The sequence below is a fragment of the Leucopleurus acutus genome (assembly GCF_964270905.1).
Source record: "Leucopleurus acutus genome assembly, chromosome: 13".
Classification (NCBI taxonomy): domain Eukaryota; kingdom Metazoa; phylum Chordata; class Mammalia; order Artiodactyla; family Delphinidae; genus Leucopleurus; species Leucopleurus acutus.
Window position 1 is genome coordinate 30,715,597 of NC_139155.1, and position 11,687 is coordinate 30,727,283.

General features: G+C 43.1%; 1 protein-coding gene across 1 annotated transcript; it reads right to left on the reverse strand.

Annotated features, from left to right (window-relative positions):
- Positions 1-281: 281 nt before the first annotated feature.
- On the reverse strand, positions 282-6,945 carry LOC309970945 (uncharacterized protein C2orf78-like; the record flags this gene model as incomplete). Its single annotated transcript, XM_082853712.1, is given in 7 exon segments — positions 282-704; positions 708-1,514; positions 1,518-2,227; positions 3,498-3,631; positions 3,633-3,703; positions 3,707-4,239; positions 6,846-6,945. Coding segments are annotated over 7 exon segments (2,745 nt in total). The 3' UTR covers positions 282-314.
- Between the last annotated feature and the right edge of the window lie 4,742 nt (positions 6,946-11,687).

Consider the following 11,687-nt stretch of genomic DNA (forward strand, 5'->3'; position numbering starts at 1 on the left):
CAAGTTCCTTTTTCTTTCCTCAGTTTTTACCCCTTTCCTTCATTGTCCCATCCAACTTTCAGTCCTTCCTTTCTCATGCAGACTTTGATTCCAACCCCATCAAAAAAAAAAAAAAAAAACACACACACACACCACAGTTAGCAGCATCTCAAAATTCAAAAGTTTTATTACTCACCTATTAATTCTATTACATTTATTTATTCAGTTTTATTGTTTGAAAATACATCAAAATAAATAGAGAAATTTATACCTATCTTATCTATACATGGAAGAACAGCTGGTCCCCAAGGTGGCACCAACAATCCTAGCAGCTCTTACTTTAAATATCCGTAGTAGTCAGCAATTTCCATTTCTTTTTCCCTCTCAATGAAAAATTGCAGTTTCCCCAAAGAGGTGTATTTGGCAGCATTCTCACCTTGTTGTTGGGCCCGCCTCTTCATGGCCTCCCGCTCTGGCCTCTGCTCTTTTTCGATGGGCTTTGACATTACTGCCTCAGGAACATTGCGTTCCCTCCATGGAACTGGTTGCTTGCTGAAGTCTTGGAGTAGAAATGGGGTTTGGAGCTTGGCTAGGGACTGGCGCTTAGTCACAGCAGGGGGAACAGGCTCCCGCTGGAGAGAAGTGAAAGATAAAGTTTTGTAGGGTGCAGGCCTAGGAGCAGCAGACTGAGGGACACTAGGCTGGGTACGGTCGGTCCAACCTGGTTACGTTGGGTTGGTCACAGTTGGCTGAGATGGTTTGGCAGGACCTGGCAAAGAGGCAGGAGCTGGCTGGGAAGAACTGACTGCAGCAGATTGAGCTGAGTTAGTAGAAGCAGGGTGTGCACGGTCAGCAACAGCAGGCTGATGTGAGGCCAGAGACTGTGGCCTCCGAGGAGCAGGCCGACCTTGGGGCTTGTCCCAGGCAGAGAAAGGCAGAGGTATCAACTTGACCCTCCCAGGAGGCAGCAGCTCATACTGGGGTGGAGACGGACACTCTCTTTCAGCACTGCTGTCTGGTTTCTGGGCTTCGACTTGAGTTTTCTCAGGACCCTTACCCTCACGTGGGGTATTCCGCCATGGCTGGATAGCTGGGGGTGGCTGGGGGTCTTTAGGTTTGCTTGAATTTCCCAAGACCCGACAGGAGGAGAGCCCAGTTCTCTTATCATTCTTCTTCCCCAGTGCATGAAAAACCTTCACAGACTCCAGCATGCGCATGCCTATGGAGGTTCGAGGCTTTTTAAAACTCTCTTGGATAAGCTCAGTTTGGTGTTGCTTTCGCTTCGTCTGGGGAATTGTTGGCTTCTCTTCTGCCTTGACTTTGTTCCCTGACTGCTTATTCTCTTCAGCCTTCTTTCTTCCTCTGGTCCTTGTGGTCCTTTCCTGTCCATGGCTCTTCATTTTGCTGATCTTTCTGGATGCAGCTTTCTGAGGTTTGCCTTTAGAATCCTTGACCATGTTCACAGGAGCCCTGTCACTGACTGCAGCATTGCATAGAACCACTTCTCCCCCTAACAGGCACTCTGGATTCTTTGGCTAGATTTTGGCCTTGGGAGCACCACTGATAGGCTCAGAGGCTTTATGTTTGTTCTTCCTGGGTTGATCAGAGGGAACCTTTATGACACTTGTCTTTTCCTGCACCTGATTCGCCTTAATGGCTCTGGTGTCTTTGGCTTTGATCACGTTGGGACCTTTGGATTGATCAAGATCTTTCAAAGAATTAAAGAGCTGGGGAAGGTGAATATCCTCTGCCAGTGTAGTAATATCTGCAAAACCACTGCTAGATTCCATCCCATTTTCAACTGTCCCTCGGTCCTCAAGACTCAGGCTGTTCTTTCCCAGATCAGCATTTTCAGAACCAGGCTTCTCCTCTTGGCTGAGGGGATCCGTGCAGGCCAGGAGCTGGTGAATATCAGGGATATCTAAAGGGAGTAGTGGAGGCTCTTGGTTTTCTCTTGGGATCTGGTAGGCATCCAGAGGCTTTGAAAACTTGGTTGTAATATCCTCCAAGTGCTTCCTGTCTATTTTTCCCTGGCTTGGAGCTGGAGGCAGGGCCAGGAGACTACTGGCACTCTGGACTGGAGCTGTCCCTGAAATGTCCCCAAGTTCAGGTGGTGGGTTACTCTCAATTATCTGAATATTTCTGCCCCTGCAGGACTTGGGGAGTTCTTGAGTTTGTGTCACACAAAATGTCTGGCTTGGAGGCTGCAATCCCAGGGAATTTTTCATCACCAGGGAAGTCTCCATCCCTACAAAGGAATCAAGGTAGAAGTCATTCCCTGGTAAGTGAGATGCTCCCCCTAAACACCAACACAGCAATCACATACCTTTCAAGGTACGTGATTGCTGTGTTGGTGCTTAGGGGCAAGATGGGCAAGGCATTTCTACTAACTCTTCTTAAGAATCACAGACAGTGCCCTATGCTACGAGATAAGCGGAGACTGTTGTAATTCTTACTGGTGATCATTTCATGTCACTGATTTCTTGGCTTTCTTTGTATTTCATAGGATTGTTAGAAGTCAAATAAAAAATGAGTCTTTTTTTTTTAAAAATGAAATGTTTTACAAAGCCTAGCATTCTCATATAGAGTCCTTTCAATTCTCCCCACTTTCCTGAAAGGCTAAGAACACTTCACACCATGAACTAGGAGAGGGAGTAGAGCCCTTCCTGATGAAACATATAAACGAAGACAGAGTCTTAGCCTACTTGCTCTGGACAGGATCCCGGACCACAAGGTCTTAAATCCTGGTATAATTTAAGGACGTGAGGACAGGTAAACTGGCACTATCATAATAAGAGATCTGAAACACCTTCCAAAGAGACTCTAGCAGTAGATCAGGGAAGGGAGTGATACACTGTGGTAGTACAGGGGGAATGATCGGCTACAACAGTGAAAAATGTGGTACCTATTGGTATGCTCTCGGGGTTCTTGTACATGTAGCATAGATGACCTTTAGAGAGTCCCTCCCACCTTCCCACCTCAATTAGGTGTGCTTTTTTTTTTAATTTTTTTTTTTTTTTGCACTTATTTATGTTATGCATGAATTTTTTTGGCTGCACTGGGTCTTCATTGCTGTACACGGGCTTTCTCTAGTTGTGGCTAGCGGGGGCTACTCTTGGTTGCAGTGTGCGGGCTTCTCATTGCGGTAGCTTCTCTTGCTGCGGAGCATGGGCTCTAGGCACGTGGGCTTCAGTAGTTGTGGCTCACGGGCTCTAGAATGCAGGCTCAGTAGTTGTGGCACATGGGCTTAGTTGCTCCACGGCATGTGGGATCTTCCCAGACCAAGGCTCGAACCCGTGTCCCCTGCATTGTCAGGCGGATTCTTAACCACCGCACCACCAGGGAAGCCCTAGGTGTTCTAATATAGAGTCTAAAAACAGAGCCCTGAGCGAAGGTAGTGGTTATTAAAGGCTCAGGATCTAAATTCTACCTGTCTGTACACTACTTTCCAGCTGTAGACTTGACCCCATTTTTTAATGCTGACCTCATTGTTCAACTTTCTTGCTATTTGTACTCACCTTGAAAACTTGTTTCTGTGATGGGTTGAGCAGGCACAGGGTAGTAGATTCCAGAGGTAGAAGCTGGTGGTTGGATATTTGTGGGTTGAATCTCCTTTAGTACCATTACCATTTCGCACAGAGGCCCTACTTCATGTGTATGACACAGAGCCATAGGATTGCATGCAGGAGCCAAGTTCTCCATACAGTAAAGACCCCAATGTGCCTTAGTTATAGTAATATACCTGGCTTCCTTCCTGGTAGGGAAGTGACAGGCTGTGTCCCTGATTGGGAATTTGAGATGGTGTTCCCTGAGCAAGCCTGGCAGAAAGTGATGGATATAGAGGGACCATGTTATTGCGGTCTGCAGTTTTATCATACTGGGCTGCCATAAACATGGAGGAAGCAGCTGTGTGCTGGTCAGTGACTGCCAGAGTAAAGTCTCCGAGTGAAGAAGAATTCTTTTCAGTGCTTCCTGTGATGTCCCAGTCAAGAACACCTGGATAGGAAGCAGCTGAAGTGGAGATCTGGCTCTGGTCAGTAACTGCAGATAACATAGTTGTGCTAGACTGTTGGTGAAGGTAGGCACTACCCATGAGTGTCTGGAAAGAGGTAGCCGTAGCTGATGCTGAACTAATGGCAGGAGCAGAGACTCTGGAGAAGTTGCAGACACTTCCTGTTAGGGAAGTTGCATTGCTCACCATAGGAAGAGAGTGCTGCAGAGAATTTAGAGTTCCAAGTACAGGTCGATTTTGGAAATTTTCTATAAGAACAAGAGGGTAATGAAAAAATCAGGGAGATTGATAAATTCTCACTATGTTTGAGGAACAGCATTATCTTAAGATTCTTGCTATCAGGACACCTCTAATGTCAATACTTACTGAGAAACCAAAAATCAGACCGTTATGATGGTTGTAAGGACTGAGCAGTTTTACACTCTTCTGTATTAACTGCCTGTGCTCCCATGTTGGGCACAGATGGGCAGAAGACCCAAGTGGTATGGTTCAGACATTGTTCTCTAGGCTGGAAGCAACCTTCTCCCTACCCTATCTTTCCCTTCAGCCTGCACTAGTATTGACTTCTATGCTGTTTCCTAGACTGGAAGCATTTTAGAACTAGGAGGTCCTTAGAGAACTTCTATTTTCACAGTGTCATGAGGAAGGAAACTGAGGCTCAGAGAGGTCGGGTTGACTTGTTCAAATTCTCTCATTATGTTAGTATCCTTACCAGGTTTCAGAACCGAAGTATCCTGACTTCCTTGGCAGGACGCTACTCTGAGCATGATACTGCCAGAAAGCAGGAGAAATAGAACTTATACTATAGGCAGTTTTTTTGTCCATTAGAAAACAGTACAGCTATTACCATTGTAATCTTCAGTGTCTCACTTTGCTTGTGCAGTTCCCACGCTATTACCTAGAGTTCACATACAGCTCAGTCCACCTGGTAAATTTAAAGAGTCATTTTTACCCTCTTCAAGCCTGGTTTCTCATCCTACCTCAAAATGATTACCCGAAAGTGAATTTCTTAAGTGCTTTTGGAAAGAAAAAAGTTATCTGATTACTTCAGATTACTCATTTGTAAAGTGGTTATGACACCACCACCAATGATAATAGCAGTAATAATTAATACATGAATAAACTGATATATTGTGTATGATTTATATGCAGGAAGATGCAATAAGTTCTAGAAAGACAAAGAAAAATCATGAAAAACATATTACATAATGAAAACAAAATACATAGTTATGAAAACTGGGGTATGTGGCAAGTATCAAAGCATAATGAGTTTACTAACAAATGACCTTCTGTACCATACGTGCAATGTTATGAAAGTGAATTTTGTCCACTGTATTTTAGTGAATACTGTTAACCAAAAAACACGATAGAAGGTGATTTTGAATGAATTCCTAGCCAATACATACAGACAGAGAAGATATATCAGTAAAAATGCATAACAAGCAACAAAATTCAATCAATGTGAATGTATAGGTAGCCACAATATATGCAGGCAAGTATTTCAGTGAAAACTGGTACAAAGCAAACAGCAAGATAATAAGTGTAAAAGAATTTCATTATTGTGCTCATTCATATTTTTACCCAGCAAGTAACAGGTATTAAGCCTGGTAGAAATATATGTTTCAAAGAATAGAAATATATAATAAGCAGAAAGGAAGCTTAAAAAGTATCAAGAAGGTTTTTGTATTTATCCTAGAGCTTAGATTATAATCATCTTCAACATCCAAGAAGATGACATCCCAAAACCTAAAAACACCATCATCACTAGAATCCAATTAAAAGAGATTTTCAAACGTAAGAACATTGAAAGGACTCCACAATATTGTTCTAGATAAATGTGGAATTTTTTTTTTTTTTTTGCCGTGCCGCGTGGCCCTGCCAGTGAAAGCACCGAGTCCTAACCACTAGACCGCTAGCGAATTCCCTCAATGTGGAATTAGAGATGTGGGGCTTGACTTTTTCTTCTTAGGTAGCTAAGATCTAAAAATGAATGATGGCTGTTGATCAATGTGCTCTGTGTGTTAGGAAGGAAAGAACTGTAAAGATGAAAAGTAACCTTGCCTTAGAACCTACATATCACACAAAGGAAATAGTCCTTCTGATTCAATTTAGAAGATATCATTTAAAATTTTTAATTGGAGAAACATCTACATAGTTTAAAAATTAGAAAGAATAAAACATTGAAAAGCAGACCCCTAGATAACCACTTTGGTTTCTTGTATATAGGAAGCATCATTTCTAGAACATATTTCTAAGTATTTATATTCAAAACTGTCAAGTACCAACTGTATTCAGAGAGGCAGTAAAAGAAAAAAAACAGAGTATGACTTTTCTGGTGAAAAGTTGATGAAAACTATCCTAAACTTCCTTACATTTGACTCTGGACCTCCCTATAGCCCAGTACTCTCCATCCTCTCTCCCTGTTTTCTCTTTTCAAGTAGTCGAAATATTAGTGGAGGGAGACCATTAGAGATGAAACATCTTGGTATATATTGCTAGTTTTCTTTGTCACCTGGCTTTTCTGTCTTTCTGTTGAAACACTCTTGAGAAGTCTCTGATTTCATTTTCTACATGGGTACCCTTTAAGGCTCAATATTAGAAAAGAAAGGGATCAGAGTGTTCAACCAGTGTATTATCCTAATGTAACAGATAAGGAAAAAATCAGGCTTTCTGAGAGAGTCAATGATTTGTCCAAAGTCACACAGTTAGTAAATGCCAAAATCAAAACTGAAATTAGGTCTCCAGAGCTCTAGTTCAATACTTTCCCTCATTATTCCGTGCTGTTTTGAATCTACTAGTAAATTTAGGGGCAAAATAAATCTAATGAAAAACTTTGAAAAGTTTCTTTTCTTACCTGACATGGTCAGAGAAGAAGAAGAAGCATCAACTGCAGATACAAGGGATGAGGAGACAACACCAGAGCATTTCTGAGTGGCTGCAGCTGAATGGCGCATGTATCCAGTACAAAGGTCACTGGTTTCTGGTCACTGGTCACTTGTGGTGATCCAAATTTATTTACAGACAACTCCACGGAAACCCCAAGACTCTACCAAGTGGTAGTGGGTTTGGTAGGAGAATGATGTCACAAAGCAGGCAGTTTCAAGGTATGAGATAGCCAATAGGGAGGTCCGATCCCCAACAGGAAGGCGGGGGTGGATGGAGAGAGTGTAGGATAGCTAAAACAACACCTAAATTTCTGAGCTCTGGGGAGGAAATCCTAGAAGACCAATTTACCTCCCCCAGGCTCCTACATTAGGAAAATCATTGCAACATTTCTTACAGACATTCATTAATATAATTTACTAACAGTTACTTATATCCTACAGAGTATTAATATTTTATGTATCATATACTTAGAGCTATATATATCTTAATAAATATCCTTTGGAAGGAAAGAGCCATCTAGTTTGAACTATTACAGTTGTTCTGAAATCGTATCTGTCTAATTAGTGAACTTATAGCAGCTTTTAAGGAGCAAGTGTAGGGATTAAGAAGCTCTTTTTGTAACTTGGTTAAAGAGTAGGGTGAAGTTTGTTGAGTGTACCTTGTGGAGAATGTTGTGGTCCAAGGCTCTTCTCTTTTAGTTTCGTCTCCTTGACTCCTACCTTCCTTGGGCAGGGCGAGGATGGGCCAGGTTGGACTTACATTTCTCTTCTGCTTTCTTTTTTTTTTTTTTTTTTCCATTATGGGCATTGTGTCTAGGACAAACCTTGATCTTGCATTCTTACCCTCATGAATGTTACTTGCTGTCATCTTCCAGCAGCAGGAGTCGTCTTTTCAGTGCTTGATGCTTCACAAAATATACTCTGCCTGTTGGAAGCAAATACCAGAGAGCTAGCAGACAGAGCTGGTTGCAGACCTTTCCTCTTCCAGCCTTTGGTTGCAGTTATTTTTCCCATAATTTGGTAGTTCTGATTCTTTGGGCCACACAGGTATCCTGCCATCTAGTTCTTTTATATGTGAGAGACATTCTGAATACTGTCCCTTTTTCTTTGCACAGAAGTATATACAGTGTGGCAGTTACTGTAATCTCCTCCTCCCCCTTGCAAACAGCCATTCTAGAATCTTGGACCTCTAGGATTCTCTGTCTTGCATGCTTGGGTGCAAGGCCAAGCAAAATGAAGAGGAGAATAATTAGAGAAGGAAGAGGACATTCGTGGAGAACTGGGAGTAGATAAGGTGAAAGGGCACAGGAGAAAAGTGATTCATGTAGATTTTTTGGTTTCTGTGGGAAACAAGTTGACACACTTTGGCCTCATTTTGTATTACCAGAACAGACAGTCATAGATGTAAGTAGCTCAATAGTGCAGCAACTGCCATGAATTCTGTACACTAAAGGGAACAGTCTTACATATATTTCTCATTTTGTTTTATGTCATATTACCTTATTAATAGCATTCACTGGTATGTTTGTAGAATACAGATTATTTTAAATGCTCTGGTTTTGTCTACATGGTTATCTCCTTGTCATATTTTTAAGGACTGCAACATTGTAAGACATATTGCATGTTTTTCTCTTGACAATTGTTTATCTCAAAGCATCATGAACAAACATGACCTGTTGGATTTTGTGGAGAAACTTTAAAAAGGGTCTGTGAAAAAGACATTGTGGTGAGTCGCATTATGCACCCAAGCGTAAGGAGCAGATATCTGCCATCAGCCCAACTTGGCCTGGGTGACCTGTTTTAGTTCCCGTGGTTAGTGCTTTGCTCCCTAACCACTCTTGTGACTGTGATAATGTGAGTAAAGGCTGAGTTGCTAATGATTTATGTTTGAGGTAAGCTGGTTTGAGGGAGGAAATCTATGGATCTAGTCATTTTCCTTGGTGGTAAGCTTTCAGGGAGGGGTGCAAAGATTGATCTTTCTGGCGACTTTTCTAGTACCAGGAAGATATCCCATAGATGGGACCTCACATTTAATATTTAGGTCTGTTTTTATTATTATGAGATACGAGTTTTTTCACTGATGGGGATGATGCTTATCTGAGAAGAAATTGTGAAAGGTGGTGTAGTATGGAGATGTGGCTTAAGATTTTAAGTGTTTTTCAAGGTTTTTCCCCTTAGCTTCCTACTTCAGATGGCCTACTTACATGATACTAGTATGTGATGTGAGGCTAACAACTTACTAAATACCTGCAAGCCAGATCAGTGTCTCTTTTCTCTATATTTCCATGGAAATCAAGGGACCCATAGCTACTGCAGGTTAGGGTGGCCGGTGTGAGATTGGGGGGAGTGTGGTAAGCCACATTTTGGTATCAGTAAAATGTTTACATATTAAAATATTCAGTTCCAACATTCAATTCTATTTAGGCAAACCGTTAGTTAGGCTTTTCCTGGTTCCGAGCCTATGTAACTTATTTTCTCTCCCTAATTCTAGCCATTTAACTTTAGCTTGCAGGCTCAGCATCATCTTAACCTCTAAAAGAATCTTACATGTAGGAGGAAGAAACTAAAGAGCTCTATTTCAACACTTAGGAACATGAGGCCCTACCCTGACCAAAACCTTTATTCTTACAGTTAGGGTATTGTCTTGTCCCGTATACCCACTTCCTGCATTTTGAACCCATCAGGTTAACTGAGACATGTCTTGGTGTAAACATCCCCAGTTCGTCTACCCCTGAGGCTGTCCTTAATTCTTCCCATTGTCACATTTTGATTTAATTAAATACTGGAATCCCTCAAACCCTTGCATGGTACCTGAGGCCCTATGGGATACTGGTAGATTTTGTTAGTGTCAAATACTTAGCTGTCTGATTCTCCAAATATCCCTTGTTCCTATATTTTCCATCCCAGCATACAACATACCGATTAAGGCACTGTTTTATTTCATGTTGGACCCACTGCCATCCAGAGGCATACTCTTTGCTAGTTCCCATACTTTCTGGAAACCCTGCCAGGTCTGGATTTATTTGTGTTCCCACCCAAAACCTGTATCTTTTAGCAAGCTGGAACTATAAGACCAACATAGATTTTCTAGTTTCTGATAGATTTATGTCACAATTTGTACATTGTCATGTCTATAGATATTTGTATCATTTGTACTTTTTGGCCATTACATGCCTATTGGATATTTTTCATAAATTGCAAAAGAATATTTCATGACTTAGCACCAAATTGAATGTGTCTGTTTGTAAGTTGGTAAACTATGTTGTGCTACCTTGTATCTTTTCTTTATCCAAGTAGTAATTTACTACTATTGTCCCATTTATAATTATGTGGAAGTTTTCAGAATTGTAAAAAATGCTTGTGGATTGAAAATTGGTTAGACTATGACTGTCCCAGATACGTTAAAGCTACTGAACTTTTTACTCATTCATTCATTCGTTCAATAATTCTGACCTTCCTGACTCAGTTTACCCAGCTCAAATGGTTGTGAAGATTACTAACAGTGTATGTAAGGTACTTTCAGAAATTAGAAATTGAGACAGGAGAAGATGGTGGAAGAGTAGGACGCAGAGATCACCTTCCTCCCCACAGATACATCAGAAATACATCTACACGTGGAACTGCTCCTATAGAACATCCCTGAACGCTGGCATAAGACCTCAGACCTCCCAAGAGGCAAGAACCTCCCCCACGTACCTGGGTAGGGCAAAAGAAAAACGAAAAAACAGAGAATAGGGATGGGACCTGCACCAGTGAGAGGGAGCTGTGAAGGAGGAAAGGTTTCCACACACTAGAAGCCCCTTTGTGGGCAGAGACTACGGGTGGCGGAGGGGGGAAGCTTCAGGGCCATGGAGGAGAGCGTAGCCACCAGGGTGTGGATGGCAAAGCGGAGTTTCCGCACAGAGGATCCGTGCCTACCAGCACTCACCAGTCCCAGAGGATTGTCTGCTCACCCACCGGGAAGGGCGGGGACTGGGAGCTGAGGCTTGGGCTTCTGAGCTTAGATCGCAGGGAGAGGACTGGGGTTGGCGGCATGAACATAGCCTGAAGGGGTTAGTGTGCCACGGCTAGCCAGGAGGGAGTCCGGAAATGTCTGCAGCTGCCAAAGAGACAAGAGACTCTTTCTTGCCTCTTTGTTTCCTGGTTTGCGACGAGAGGGGATTATGAGCACTGCTTAAAGGAGCTCCAGAGAAGGGCGTGAGACGTGGCTATCAGTGAGGACCCCAGAGACGGGCATGAGCCGCTAAGGCTGCTGCTGCAGCCACCAAGAAGCCTGTGTGCGAGCACAGGTCACTATCCCCACCTCCCCTCCCAGGAACTTCTGCAGCCCGTCACTGCCAGGGTCCCGTGGTCCAGGGACAACTTCCCCGGGAGAACACACAGCGTGCCTCTGGCAGGTGCAACATCATCTCGGCCTCTGCCGCCGCAGGCTCACCCCATATCCATACCCTTCAGTCCACACGGCCTGAGTGAGCCAGAGCCCCCGAATCAGTGGCTCCTTAACCCTGTCCTGAGTGAAGAACAGACACCCTCATGCGACCTACATGCAGAGGAGGGGCCAAATCCAAAGCTGAACCCCACGAGCACTTTCACCATGAGCACTGTCACCATGGGTACAGTCACCATGGGCACTAATACCGTGAACTATATTCCCGTGAGCACTATAACCGTGAGCTCAGTCACTATCGGTACTGTCACCATGAGTACTGTCACTGTGAGCACTGTCAACATGGTTACTGCAACCATGAGCACTGACACCATGAGCACAGTCACCATGGACACTATCACTGTGTGCACTGTCACCATGGGCA